Source organism: Pogona vitticeps, chromosome 5 (assembly GCF_051106095.1).
Source record: "Pogona vitticeps strain Pit_001003342236 chromosome 5, PviZW2.1, whole genome shotgun sequence".
NCBI classification, from domain to species: domain Eukaryota; kingdom Metazoa; phylum Chordata; class Lepidosauria; order Squamata; family Agamidae; genus Pogona; species Pogona vitticeps.
This window is the reverse complement of record NC_135787.1, coordinates 95,389,642-95,405,058: the sequence shown is the minus strand read 5'-3', so window position 1 is coordinate 95,405,058 and position 15,417 is coordinate 95,389,642. Positions and strand designations below refer to the sequence as shown.

General features: G+C 44.6%; 1 protein-coding gene across 3 annotated transcripts in view; it reads left to right on the top strand.

The window, feature by feature from the left end:
* HTT (huntingtin) overlaps positions 1 to 15,417 on the top strand; it is a 318,202-nt gene that overhangs the window by 92,490 nt on the left and 210,295 nt on the right. For all 3 annotated transcript variants that reach the window (XM_073000994.2, XM_073000995.2, XM_073000993.2), the window contains 7 exons: positions 6,578 to 6,718; positions 8,149 to 8,307; positions 8,393 to 8,490; positions 10,305 to 10,444; positions 10,577 to 10,640; positions 12,712 to 12,812; positions 15,005 to 15,151. In XM_073000994.2, the coding sequence (XP_072857095.2) occupies positions 6,578 to 6,718; positions 8,149 to 8,307; positions 8,393 to 8,490; positions 10,305 to 10,444; positions 10,577 to 10,640; positions 12,712 to 12,812; positions 15,005 to 15,151 (850 nt within the window). The remainder of the gene's footprint in view (positions 1 to 6,577; positions 6,719 to 8,148; positions 8,308 to 8,392; positions 8,491 to 10,304; positions 10,445 to 10,576; positions 10,641 to 12,711; positions 12,813 to 15,004; positions 15,152 to 15,417) is intronic.

The following is a 15,417-nucleotide window of genomic DNA, read 5'->3' as shown; positions in this document are numbered from 1 at the left end:
CCCAAGCACTTTACTTCTGGGCTACCCAGCTGCAGTTTGTTCCCTCTGCAAGGCCTAGGCCAAAGCACTTCCTCCCCTGGATTAAAGTGCCTCTCCCTGCCTTCCTGGTCATCCCAAGCTTTCTTTCTGACCTTTTGAGCTTGCAGGGTCTCTGTTGCTAGCTCTAGGTTTCTCTTTAGGTCAGTCATCAAGGTGTCTATGTATGTCACAACACCTTGTGGGTCATCCTGGGTGATCTGCTCCCAATTTTGTTTGATCAAATCAAGGGGCCCTTTCACCCTTCTCCCAAATAAAAGTTCAAATGGACTGAACCCGGTACTGGCTTGTGGCACTGATCGATAAGCAAACAAAAGGGATTGCAGCTTCTGGTCCCAATTGTTTGGATTCTCTGCCAAGTAAGCCCTAATCATGCGCATTAGAGTCCCATTGAACTTCTCAGTTAACCCATTACTTTCAGGATGATAGGCAGTGGTTTCCTTGTGCTTAATTCCACAGATTTGCCATAAGCGTTTCATGAGCTTCGATGTGAACGATGCTCCCAAATCTGTGATTATTTCTGAGGCAAATCCCATCCTGGACATATACCCCACCAAGGCATCTGCCACTGTGTTAGTTTCAATGTTAGTCAAGGGAATGGCTTCAGGGTACCTCGTGGCATGGTCCACAATGGTGAGAATGAACCTGTTCCCCCTCTTTGTGGCCTTGGGCAAAGGTCCCACAATATCCACCCCTATGCATTTGAACGGAGTGTCAATCACAGGCAAAGGGCACAACTTTGCTTTGGTCCTGTCGCGGTTATTCCCCTGCCTTTGACACACATCACATTGTTTACAGAACTCCCTGATCTGCTTCCCTATGTCAGGCCAGTAAAAATTCTGTGTGATTCTCTGCTGTGTTTTGTTCACCCCTAAGTGTGCAGCAAACATGTCAGAGTGCCCCCTTTGTAAGATCATGGGGCGATACTTTTCAGGTACCACCAGCTGACTTCTGATCCCATCTCCCCCTTTTGAGGTATTCCTCAGGGTCTCTCTATATAAAATCCCCTTTTTCTCCAGAAATCTCACTGGGGTTTCAGGTGTTAGCTGGGCGTCAGTCACCTGCTCAAAACACTTTTGGAGAGTGGCGTCTGCCTTTTGCTCCTGTCCAAATCTGCTGTCTGTGGTTAAGGTTTCCACCACAGCTTCTGAACTCCCCCCACCTGCCTCCGTCTCTGGCTCATCATTACCCCCCTGAACTGTCCCCGTGGTGGCTTGTGAGCGTGTAATCACTAGCACCCTTTTCACATGTTCAGCCAGGTCATTTCCCACGAGCACGGCTGCTGGCAGAGTCGATGAAATCGCTAGCCGCCAAACTCCCCTCCAGCCTTGAAAGTTGACAGGTACCTCCGCGACTGGCAGTGAGATTATCTGCCCCTCAATCCCTGCTACCTTTATGCTCTCATTCGGGATTATATATTCCCTAGGAATAATATCTGGATGGCACAGGGTCACCTGAGAACAAGTGTCCCGCAGCCCCCGATACTGACGGTCAAGTATTCCTACGTCCACCCCTGCTGTCTCAAACAACTGAGAATCTGTTCTCACCAGCAGGCAGCGCCTGACTTCTACAAGAGGACCATTTTCCTCAGCCTGATCAGCAGATGTAGCTGTTCCAGATTGAGTCGCCATGGCAACAGGCTCCCTCAGTGACAATGAGCCTTGCTCTTTCTGGACACAGAACACAGCTTTTGGCTTGGTTCCACTCGAATCCTGAGGCACAATTCCTTTTAGCTGCTTTAATTTCTCACACTCTGAGATTAGATGGCCCTTTCCCTGACAGAAATAACATTTTCTGGCGTATTTTGAGTCTTTCTCATCTTGTTTTGGTTTTCCCTCCAAAATCTGAGGTCTTGGTTTCATGTCTGAGGGCTTCCCTTCACCATGGGCCCCTCCCCCTTGCTGGCTTTTCCCCGGTCCCTGAGAGTACTTGCTGTAGGTTTCTTTGGGTTTACCTACAGATTTCCCCTCACCCAAGGGCTTTCTTATTTGCGAAATAAAATCTGCGATCTCGGCGGCTTCTACCACAGATTTTGGTTTCCTTTCCCTCACCTGGAATTTCAATTCCCCATGCAGGACTGAATAGAACTGTTCCAGCGCTATCAAATCTTTAAGCTGTTGAAAGGTCTCTGTCCCCTCCTGAGATAGCCATTTCTCAAGCAGCCTCACCAATTGAGCCCCCACTTGGGTAAAAGTCTGCTCTGGCTTTTTGGTGATTGACCTAAATCTTTGCCTCAGCTGTTCCGCATTTATCCCATGTCTTGCAAACACCAGTTTTTTTAAACTCTGCAAAATCTTTCATCAGTTCCTCAGGCATCTCGGCATAGACCTCAGCCAGGCTACCACTGATTAAAGATCGCATGATGGTCATCTTCTCAGTTTCCCTCACTGAGAAGTCCACAAACGCTCTTTCCACTAGGGAAAAGAACACCTCAGGACAATCTCCCTTGTGGTACACAGGGAATTTCTTCAGGTCAGCCTTAGACAATTGGCCTCCCTCAGAATCCCTATTGTTATTATTGTTCTGGTTCATCAGTTCCAGTTTTCTTAATTCAAACGCCATCCTTTCTTTTTCCAGAGCAATTTTCTCTCTCTCCCTCTCCCTTTCAAACGCCATTTTCTCTCTCTCCAATCTTTCCTCCATTTCCCTCACCCTCAGTTCATGCTGTTGGGCTAGGAGTAATTTTCTAAGTTCTGGGTTCTGCTCTCCTGTGCTGTCACCTTGCACTGAGCCAAATTCATCCTCAGAACCTTGGTCAACCTGGGGGTCTTTCACTTCACCCATTTCTGCCATTTGGCTTCGAGTCAAGGGCATAATCCCCCCTCAGAACAGGCTGCTTTTAAAAAGTCAAGCCTCAAAATGAAACGACCACTTTTTTTTCTCTTTTGCCTCAGAACCAGCTTTCTATAGATTGCTGCTGTTCTTCAGCACTTAACTTGCAACAGTAGCGAGTTTGAGTCTACCCCCCTCTGCTGGGCCTCTCAGCTGGCAAGCTAGCTCACTTCTACTACACAGTTTTGCCTCAGCTTTTTTCCCGCCAAAAACAGGCTGCCTCAGAGCACCCTAATCTAGTCTCCCCAGTTGGCACGTTCTTCCACTAGCGCACCTCCCCGTGAGGTACACCTAGAAGATTACCTACGCGCCTCAGATTGTCCCTGACTAGACCCCCCTTGCTCTGGGCACACTTGCCAAGGCTTTGCTGGACCGCTGGACAACTGGACCAGTCGTATCCCACACGCTGGACACCAATCAATGTGACAAACCCAGACCTACTGGGATCTGCCACAGTTAACTAAGCTGCCACCAACCATTCCCTATAAGAAGTCACACAGACCAGGGATGGATTTTCAACAAATAAAAGAATAAGGTTTATTTAAATACAACACACAGGGAAAATAAAATGATCAGGTGAATAAGATATAGTAACGTGGCTTAGTCTCATTCATACATGCATACAGTTTGGTTCACACAGAACACTTAACTTGAAGCACAGACCCTGAACCTATCAGTTCTGGCTAACCAACAGACACCTGAACCTATCAGGTTGGTACTCTGACACACAGTAGTACCCTGTCTGACACACAGACTCCCACACCAGCTTCTTCTTCCCAGCTGCTGCTTCTTCACATCCCAGCGTCTCCTAAACTTCACCACACAGGCTTCACATATATATACAGTACAGCCCCTCCTCCTGATGTCCCGCCTTCCACTCCCCATAGGATGGAACTTTCCCTCCAAACCCATGACAGACAGGTAACATCAGTGCTGTATGTAACAATGAGTTTTGGCCGGCTGATCAGCAGTTTCAAAATGGCCGCCGGGTGAAAAACATGGCTGCCCGCTGTTTTCTGGCACGGATTCCTCGCTGCACAGGCAGCGAAAATGGCCGCGCTATGGAGAATCTTCGCTGGACGATGAGTTTTAAGCCCCTAGGAATGCATTAATTGGGTTTTAATGCATTTCTGTGGGCTTTTTAAAATCACATGACGACGTTTTCGTTCGATAGCGATTTTTTTGGAACGAATTAACATCGTCATGCGAGGCACCACTGTATTCCTTTTGCGATACAGCTAAAAAATGTTTGTCTTTTAGTTATCAACTAAAACTGAGATTCAGGAAAGATAAAAAGAGTACTTCTTCACACAATGCTGGGACTGCAAAAAAAACCCAACAAAAAACAAAACAACACTGACCCTCAATACCCCCCCAACAAAACAAAAGCCACCCAAAACTTTTTTTAAAAGTAGCACCTTACTGGAACAGATCAGCCAAGCCTCCTCAGCCTCCCGGGGACCACCTTTTCTTCCCTGCTTTTTGAAGGGGGGGGAGAGAAGGAACTGACCCTCCAATGTGTGCCAGCGTGCAGGTGTCCCCCACTCCCCCTTCCCTGCCAGCCTGCAGCCGTCGAGGCGCACCTTCCTCCATGTCCAAACAAATCCCTGCACAGTTCCGGAGTGGAGACGGGGTGGGGGGTCCTTTTCCAGAGGTGGCTGGGTCTCCTCCTCCTGATGCTCCCCTCAGCCCGTCCCATCACCCTCTTAATGGGGGGCAGGAGGAGGAAGAGGAGGGAGGGCTAATGAAGACCTGGTGGCTTGTGCCAGGCGTGCCTGGCGCAGCTTGTTGGCAACTACCAGAGGCAACCGGGGCACCCAGCCCACCTTTCCAGGCTAGGCCCAGGGAGGTTTTAAATCCAGGACACAGATCCTGCCTTGCACCACCTCAGGAGTAGCAGTAGTCGTAGTAGCAGTAGGGGTAGAGGGGGTGGCGGTGTTGTGCCCGAGGAGCTGTTGGTGCCCTGGATGCTGCCACTGCCACCCCCTCCCGCAGCAGCAGGGATGCCTTGCCAAGCTGCGCCCTTGGCCACCCGCCGTGTCTGCCTGTGTGGCCTCTTGCCCAGCCAAGGTCCCGAGAGGCCAGCGCTACCAGCCTCCGGCCACCTCCAATCTCTGAAAGGGGCCCCCAGCTGCCGTTGCCACCTCTCCCTATCCTACCCAGGCTCTCTCCCGGAAGGGCCAGCATGGCACGGCCTGTGGGTGGAAGGACTGCCCGGGGAGAGTGGAGGGGGGAGGCGACTGCGCTGAATGGGAGGTGGGCACAGGATCGGGCTGACATGCAGGGATTCCCGCTCGCCTCCTCTTCCCACTCTGCCAGGGGTCCCAGGGCAACGGGGCGGGGTGCACCGGGCTCCTCTTCCCAGGGATGGTGACACGGGGGGGGGGGAACCCAAGGATGGGGCTTATCTCTGCCTTCCGCCCCTGTGTCGCTCACTTGCCCGTCCGTCTGCCTATCGGTCCATCCTTCCTTCTTCAGGGCAGTGGCGGCCCAGCCTCACTTCGGTGTGGGTGGGTGGCTGTGCCACTACCACAAGGGTGGGAGTGAAGCTCCAACGGGAGGCCCCAGAAGGCGGAAGTTCTGCGGACGAGCATCAGCGTCCTATGCGATCCAGCCCGGACCACCTCTTCCCGGGAAGGGTTGGCCAGGCAGGAAGCAGTAGGAATGCTGGTGCACGCTCCTGCCCATCCGCTTGCCCTGGGTGGGGTGGTGCTGAGCCCCATGGCCGGCCATTGGCACTTCCCATTCAGGCTGCCCTACAAGGGGCATTGGGGGAACGGTTACCACAAGCAAGTGAGACACGCCCTCCTATGAGGGTGACACGCCCCCCTGAGTGGGGGGCAGAGATCCGTGTCTGCAGCCCAGTTCCAGCAAGCCAGCGGACGTGCAGTGGGCCGTGGACCGGGGGTTGATGACCCCTGCTCTAGGTTGCACAGTTGCACACACAATTCTGCCCTTTTCCACACAGCCTTCCTCCTCCTCCATACACCGACAGTGATCGTTTTCAGTCCCTTTGGTTACAATTGTGATGGAATCCTGCATGGGGGGGGGAAATCAAGTGGGCACGGGGGGGGAACGTTGCATACAAGAGGGGCAGAGCCCCATCTCAGTGGGGCTGGAAATTAGAGGTAACATTGATTGTAACCTATGGCAAGTTTATTTTAATGTGCTTAGGTTGTGAAGTGAATGTCCATGCTGATAATATCATTGGCATGTTCTGGAGCCAAGAGCCATGAGAAAACCTGTAGGGTGATCAGGGGGAATTGGATGCAAGACTTGACTGGGGCAGGATTGCTTACTTTCTATTATGCAGGCTCTATTCTTTGCTAAGATGCATGAAATCTGGCAGAATGTGAAAACATCTTAGGTATACAGTGAGACTAAGAAGAGACCTAGTGAAGCCCTTGTCTTGGCATTGGACAGACACCTGCGTAATACTTGGATTGTCAATGGAATATTTTCTGGAGCAGAATTCCTAATTTTGCTCATTGCTAGTTCTGGCATGGGTTCTTATTTACTCTGTTTAATTCTAAAGTGGAAATACTGTTTCTGATATGTGTTTATTAGTTTTCATACTACTCATATTTCATTACAACAGTTTTTGTTATTTAGGTTGAAAGTATTAAATTAACTATTGACTAAACATGTGGATGTTTGTGTTATATAATGAAATGAATTGTACTTTATTACTTTTATCTTTTTTATTTAGTCTTAGTCCCCGATAAAGATGTAAGAGTAAGTGTAAAAGCTTTAGCTATAAGCTGTGTAGGAGCAGCTGTTGCACTCCATCCTGAAGCTTTCTTCAGCAGACTGTATAAAATGTCTTGTGAAGTCACCAAAGAAGAGTGTGGTATGTTGAGCTTTACATTGCTTTCTTGTTTCTTTTGTGAACAACTTGTTTTTAAACATTTTTCATTACTTCAGAAATTACCACATAGCTTAGCCAGCTATCTGTTCATACCATGTTTCCCCAAAACTAAGACAGGGTCTTATATTAATTTTTGCTCCAAAAAACACATTAGGCTTTATTTTCGGGGGATGTTTTATTTTACTGTCATGTCATCTTCTTCTGGTTGCTGCATAATGGTGGACGGTGGGGTTTCACTTAACTAGGGCTTTTTTGGGGGGTAGGGCTTATATTACGAGCATCCTGAAAAATCATATTAGGGCTTATTTTCAGGTTAGGTCTTATTTCCGGGGAAACAGGGTAGTTAAAGTGAAACTGTCAGTTTTTGCCTGTTCTTCTCACTTCATAGTAAGAGAAGGAACATAATGTTCTTCAGTATCTAGAAGGATTTTTCTTCTTCACCACACATAAAGTTAGCCTCTTCTATGTATTGTATGTTTCTCTTGATGTAAAATCATGAATTCATGATTTCCTGTTCAACTGTGGCTCAGAATGAAGTTCCTTACAGCCTTTTTTGCTTCCCTGCAACATCCAATGAAGGATAGGATAACATATTAAGTATAATGGCAGCTGATTCCTTTTTCTCCCTTAGCAACAGAACAGTATAGGTTTTCCCCAGCAGAATGGAGTTATTACTGCTTCATGCTCAGTCCCAACTGTGTGAGCTGTGTGTTGTATGGAGCTATATACAGTGGTGCCTCGCAAGACTGGCACTCCGTTTAACTATGAATCCGCATTACGGCGAGTTTTTTGCGATAGCAAAATGACGTTTTGAATGGGGGAATTTCGCTGTGCAATGATAGGTTCCCTGTTTCGGGAACCGATTTTCGCTTCCCAGCAATCAAAACAGCTGATCATTGGGGTTTCAAAATGACCGCCGGGTGCTCAAAATGGCTCCCCGCTGTGTTTAGGAGCCATTTTTCGCTGCACAGGCACCCGAAAATGGCCGCTCCTATGGAGGATCTTCGCTGGACGGTGAGTTCTTAGCCGATTGGAACACATTAACCAGGTTTTAATGCGTTTCAATGGCTTTTTTATTTTCGCTTTACGACGTTTTCGTTCTACAGCGTTTTCACTGGAACGAATTAATGTCGTAATGTGAGGCACCACTGTACTATAAATGTTTGACCTTTTCCCAGATTCACTGGAATTTCCATTCCAGTGTGCTCCAAGTGTTAAATTAATAAAGTTATATTTTATATTTTGGTTTTATTGTAACTAAGAAGCATATGCATAGATTTATACCTACTTTTCTGAGTTGCTCTTAAACATATGAATGTAGCTTTCATATAGTTGATTTTCATAGACACTGTCAGAACATCAAGAAGGTTTATAATCAAACTTTTTTCTGTGTTTTTAACTTCTTGTTCTAGAAGAGGAATATGTAAAGGATATTTTGAATTATATTGACCACGGAGATCCCCAGATTAGAGGAGCAACAGCCATTTTATGTGGAACAATAATTTATTCTATTCTCAGTAAATCTCGTTTTGATGTGGAAAATTGGCTAGCATGTATAAGAGTTTCAACAGGTAATGGTGGGATTAATTTGCGAATATCTCTTTTGACTCATAATACTTTTAGTTGTTTTATTGTTTTTGTTTTCCTTATTCCTAGGAAATAAATTTTCATTGGTAGATTGTATACCATTGTTACAAAAATCTCTGCAAGATGAATCGTCCGTTACATGCAAGCTGGCTTGTACAGCTGTGAGGGTAAGCAGAAACATCTCAAATACAATATATTGAAAAGTAGAACAGGTAGCTTTATGGTGTTACAGATATAGGGGTACAGAAATATAGTATAGTAGCTAGAGCCAAAGGAAAAGACAACTGTGCTAGGAAAAGAGGAGGACTGAAAATTTGAAGATTGACTCAGAAAAAGAAACAATAGCCTAGGGTTTGCAAGAACTGAATAGGGATGTTAACCATAGGATTTTCTGGAGATTATTAATGCATAGGGTCACAACTGAGCAGAAATAACTCAAAAATGCAGCAAACAGCCAATAGTGGCAATATGTCTATAAAAACACTGTTTAATACTGGGCTGGGAGGTAAATAATCTAAATTATGAGTAAACCTCCTCCTATAATGCTGGAGAGATTAATACAACTGGGTAGTACTGTGGTTGTGAACAATATTTTTTTCTGTATGGTTCAAGAAGATTTTTAATGTTTTCACAAACATTGCATTCCCGGATACTTATTATAAGAGGTTAGGAACTTAAGCAGGCTATTACCATCTTCATCTTCTCCAGTCCATCTGTTTCTTTTTTCTCATTTGACATTTGAACATTCTGTATATTCTGAAAACTTAAAGCGCCTAGTCAGGCCATTAATCATTTTTACATTTAAATATAATAATAATAATAATAATAATAATAATAATAATAATAATAATAATAATAATAATAATAATAATAATAATAATAATAATAATAATAATAATAATAATAATAATAGTGTGCTATCAAGTACATTCTGACTCATGATGACCCTTTTCAGGGTTTTCTAGATGTAGAGTACTCAGAAGTAGTTTAACCATTCTCTTCTTCGGGGGCATCCTGGAACTGTGCAGCCCGCCGAATACCACATAGACTGATTTTTCTGAGATGCATAGTGGGGGATAGAATTTCCAACCTCTGGCTCTAAAGCCTAATTTACTGCGCTATCCAGTTAGCTTGCAAATCTGTATGCTTCCTCATATTTATGGAGTATTCCAAGTATATATCTCATCTTCGCTTGTTCCTGTTCACTTCCATATTGCTAGCCACAGTATCATCTGAGTTTGCTATTAAAGTTAATGGCACCATTTGCTGGAGTTCTGTTTTTGCAAATATGCATGATTGCTAGTAAGGGGATTTGTTGAGCTGCTGTGTTGGAAGCTTGTAGCTTTAAGTGTATCTCTGCATGTGCACATTGTATTGTTTCTATTGTGATAGCCATTACATGTAGACAAAGAGATCAGAAGGAGACCTTGTAAGACATTGGACTAGCCCCCATGCTCAGTGCTGAAGAACTAGAACTAAAACATCCCTAGCACAAAGCTGTCCAGGTTTTACTTTGAAGACCTCTATCAGGAGAAGGTCTGCCACCCTTTGGGATAATCTGTAGTATTTTAGAATTGCTCTTGTCATTGATTATCCTTCTGTTTAATCAGAATTTTCTGTTCTGTTATTAAGCCCCTGAGATTTAATAGGGAATCAGAGTTTAAATCCTTTCCTATTTAATAAGCTTTTAATTTAGTGGATGGTGATGAAGAAGATGACATTGACACATCAGATTGATTTTCATGAGTGTCCTTTTTTGGGGGGGAATCCTGTAGAAGTATTTCTAATTGCTCCATGTAGCCAAAGTTATAAATAACTTAGCTTGATTAGCTATATTTTATTTCATTAATATATTTATATTACATAAATGTTCCAAATAAAAATACTCTGCAAATACTAAATCAATAAGCTTTTGAATCTACATGTTATAAAATGCTAATTATATTTAGAAAAACATTAAATTTCTCTTTTTTCTCTTTAGCATTGCATCACAAGCTTGTGCAATAGCAACTATAGTGCCTTAGGTTTAAAATTAATGGTTGACCTCCTTACATTAAGGAATAGCTCCTATTGGCTAGTTAGAACTGAGCTGCTGGAAACCCTTGCTGAAATAGATTTTCGGTAAGTGTTCTCATTGTATAGTTTCATTCCTATTCTTAAATCATTTTTTCTTTTAAAAATATTTGTCATTGCTAATTTTGGTTTGCTGGGTTTTAACAAGAACTCATCATATATACCTATCTTTCTGTTTAGGCTAATTAACTTTTTGGAAGGAAGGGCCAACAACTTACACAGAGGTTCTCATCATTATACTGGAGTGAGTAATTGTTCTGTTTGGCCCTTTGCTTTATATTTGCTATAACTGAAGAATTCACAGAAAGTAGATATATTGATTCCTGTTAAAATAAACAAAAATAAAAAACCATGGGGGGGGGAAAAACATGTTAAAAAAATAGGACCCACTAAGGGGGAAAAAAAACAAAATCAAAAAGGGTGGGAGGCAGTCTTCAAATATCTGATAATATCCAGTAGTCTCTTCCAGTCAAAATATCTTCTCTTTCAAACTACCAATCTTTGTGGGCCTACTTGCTTGTCCCTTGGTCACTTTCATCTTCTTGTCAGAGCCCCCACGCAATCAGCAGATCTTTGCCTTCTTCAAAAGAGTTGATTTTGTTAAGGACTCTGTCCTTCCATATTTTTAAAAAGACCCCAGTTGTATCTCCTGTCATTCTTAGTTAAGATTAAAGTGATGGGCTTCATCATTCTCCTTCACTGTATGGATACGTTGCTTAAATCCTGGTAGATCTGAACTGGATTCAATCTATAGACTAGCAGTTCTGGCTTTTCTTTAATAACCGTAAGAAACTGTTCTTTCTTGACATACCGTATTTTTCGCACCATAAGACGCACTTTTTCCCCACAAAACAGGGGGGTGGAAAGTCTGTGCGTCTTATGGAGCGAAGAAAACAGATTATATTTCCCTGTTTTCTTCTCCTAAAAAATTGGTGCGTCTTATGGAAAGGTGCGTCTTATGGAGCGAAAAATACGGTAGTTGAAAAATTTCAGTATTATAGGTCTTGATCTCTTGCTTCTGGGGTTCCCAACAAAATGAATTATTTCAGTATCTTCCTCAGCCAAATGTTGGGACTAGCAGGATGCTCTAAGGTGAAGGACATGATACATTTTCTAACAGAATGCCCTGTGCATGCAGATTTGAGGGATCACTATCTTAAATCCTTAACAGCTGGGATCAAGAAAAAACTCCCTTTCTACACAGTTTATTTCTTTTAGCTGGCAGAGAATACTGTATATCTTTTAGCAGTGGTCCATAACCTTTTCCGAACCACGAACCAGTTGGGGGGCGGGGGCTGTGCAAGAGGGTGCACACTAGCAGGTGGACGGGGCGCATGCTCGCACATGTGCAGGGGTGGGGATGCACTTGTGCAGGTGGACGGGGCGCTAGCTTGCAAATGAGCAGGGGGCGCTCGAGAGCATGCGTGGGTGGGACACCCATGTGTGGGGGGTGGATGCGCGGGGGAGGAGTGCATGCGGGGGGCAGGAGATGTATTTTTGCAGCCCGGTCCTGCCAAATGTAGATTTAACTTGTTCCATTTGAAAGAGATTTAGGGATGTTATGCGGATGAACATATTGCCAAGCAGGATTCTCTAAGGTGAAAGACATGATGCATTTTCCAACAGATTACCCTGTGTATGCAGAGGGATCAATATCTTAAATCCTTAACAGCTGGGAACATGAAAAAAATCCCTTTATATACAGTTTTATTTCCCTAGGCAGGACTGGGCCACAGACACAGATCTCCTCCCTCCCCGTGAGCACGCTGCACCTCCTGAGAGTGCACTGTGTTGATGTGTGTGAGCACCCCTGCGTTGATGTGTGCGAGCACGCTCCACCCCCCTGTGGGCGCACCACACCCCCACAAGCGTGCCACGTCCCCCCCCAACCAGTTCGTGGTTGGGAAAAGGTTGGGGATCTTTGCTTATAAGACCTCTAAATTTGTTAAATAAGCAGTGGAAAGATAGACACATTGCCTGCTTCACAATCTGTCCAAGTTAATCTTACAGCTTATTTGAGAATGCTTATTTGATTACTTTATGCATTTCTGATTGTTTATATGTATTTATATTAGATGTCAAATAAACGTTTCTAATTGGTCTCTCCATGTAAAATTTTATGTATGGATGCAAGTCATTTAAAGATGAGTTACAAGCTTTGTCCTTAATAGTTCAACATACAGTTAAATGTTCTTAGCTATGTCCTAAAAGTGTTCATACTTTACCCAGAAATCAAAATCAAAACATTTTAGAGTAAACTGGACAAAATTAAATGGGATTTGCTGATGGGTCTTTGAACTATCCTATTCCCAAAGCTGTTAAAACTTCAGGATCGTGTGCTCAAAGATGTAGTTATTTCTCTGCTTGGAGATGAAGACCCGAGAGTGAGGCACATCGCAGCTACTACCTTAGTAAGGTATTGGTCAAACTGAAGAATTACAATAAACTTGTTTAATAATGCTTGCATAACATTAACTGCTGTAGTGTTACTTGTATTAATCTGTGTATTTCTGGAAAAAGCAAGCATCACTAGAATGTAATTTCAGTTCTGTGATGCAGTAGTTGAAGATAGTCTCTTTTTGCCCTCTGAATCTAGAATATCCACAAATCTGATGTTGTGAGAACTGTGTTGGAGCTTAGGGGAGGATGTTTATGAATAATCTAAATAGCATTTTAGGGGTAATATGCACAACTCCTCAGACACATATTTTGTAGCAGATTTTTGGTGTTAGTTTACCAAGATAATCTGGAAGTTGAGTTAGGGCAACTGAACTTTTCTTATTACCGTATTTTTCGCTCCATAAGACACACCTTTCCACAAGACGCACCAAATTTTTAGGAGAAGAAAACAGGAAAAAATAATTTGTTTTCTTCTCCTAAAAATTGGTGAGACTTATGGAGAGGTCCATCTTATGGAACACACCCTAGGACCCTTTGGAGGCTCACCCTGCCCCTCCCCGGGGGTCAGAGGGGGTGAAATTGCCAGCTTCTGGGACCTGAGGCTTGGGAAGCTTCAGAAGAGTCCCAGAAGCTGGTGATTTCCCCCCCTCTGGCCCAGCGGGGGGGGGCAGGGTGAGCCTCCAAAAGGTCCTAGGGTGTGTTCCAGGACGCTTTAGAGACTCACCCTGCCCCCCTCGGGGGTCAGAGGGGGCAAAATCGTCACCTTCTGGGACTCTTCAGAGGCTTCCCAAGCCTCAAAAGACTCCCAGAAACTGGCAATTTTGCTGGTGCTGGCCCTGTGCGGGGGTGGGGGGAGCGTGGCAAGGGTCCTGGGAGGCTCCCTCAGACCCTTGCCATGCTCCCCCCATGGGGGCGGGGGGGGGTAAAATCGCCAGCTTCTGGGAGTGTTTGGAGGCTCCCCAAGCCTCCAAACATTCCCAGAACCTACCTGGCGATTTCTCTGGTGCTGGCCCCATGCGGGGCTGGGAGGAGCATGGAAAGGGTCCTGGAAGGCTCCCTCAGACCCTTGCCACGCTCCACCCCCCCACAGGGCCAGGGGGGGTAAAATCGCCATCTTCTGGGAGTGTTTGGAGGCTCCCCAAGCTTCCAAACACTCCCAGAAGCTGGCGATTTCGCCGGCGCTGGTCCCGTGTGGGGGTGGGAGGAGTGTCACAAGGGTCTGAGTGAGCTTCCAGGACCCTTGCGACGTTCCCCCCACCTGGAAGCTGGTGATTTCGCCGGCGCTGGCCCCGTGGGGGGTGGGGGAGCCTTGCAAGGGTCCTGGAAGGCTCACCCGGACCCTTGCGACGCTCCCCCCACGGGGCCAGCAGCGACAAAATTGCTGCCTTCGGTCCATAAGACCTACATTTTTTTGGGGGGGAGTGCGTCTTATGGAGCAAAAAATACGGTAGGTTGAAACATCTCCCTACTCATCCAAGTAGTTTCTTCAGTCACACTGAAGAAGCTACTTGGATGAATAGAGAAACATTTCAACCTAATAAAGTCCAGTTGCCACGATTCAACTTCCATGTAACCTCACCTGGATGACTTAGAATCTTCACATATATATTTTACCAATGTAACTTGCATACCTAATATCCATAGTATTAAACGCTGAGCACGTTACCATAGTCTCTCGAGACGGAAGTATACCTAATATAAATCTAAATCTAAAATGCTTAACATTATTCGTTTTTCAATGTAAGGTGAAATTTGAAAGTTTAGTAATCCCTTTAGACTTATTAAAGTTAAAAAGTTTTGATGAATCTTGCTTTAAATCTAGTCAATAAACCCTATGCATTGTTTACCTGTTTACATGTAGGTAAGCTGGGGGCAGAGTGGATGTGCATGCATGTCTTGCCACATGCCCAGCAGCATTCTAGACATTCATGCACTGAGAGGGGATATCAGCATAGGGCTCTGTAATCATTTTTGGCTGAATGTGGTTATAGAGCTACCATAGCTGGAATTCTGGTAAGGCCATATTTCCATTCAGAGGAGCTCTGATACAAAGTAATGTCCTGGAGGTGGGACCTACAATTCTCAGTTTAAACATCTATGCAATTAGGAGGGTATCTTATATTTTGATTGTGAAGCTTAGAAGGTTTTAGATGGTTCATATTTTATTTCTGAAAGCTGCTTTAGATGCAATCTTTCTTTTTATTTCAGACTGGTTCCAAAGCTTTTTTATAATTGTGACCAAGGGCAAGCTGATCCAGTAGTAGCAATGGCAAGGGATCAGAGTAGTGTCTATCTAAAATTGTTGATGCATGAAACTCAGCCTGCTTCTCAGTTTGCAGCAAGCACTGTCACCAGGTACAGTTATATTCTGCTGCCTCCTTCCTTTGCAGGAAAACTGCCTGACTCAGTTTCCTAATTCATAAATTGATTCTGTATCTCATTTCGAACAATAGCCTTTATTTTATCCATGGCGGTTTTCTCCACTTTCTTTTAGTAGATGTATGTCTGTGTAAAAACTAAATGAATCAGTTAATTAAGGGGTTTTCTTTGTGCGTGGTTTATAGGAGTGGGTTCCTTGTGTCAAGTTCAGCTGGGGCTTGATGATGGGATTTGTATAAGCA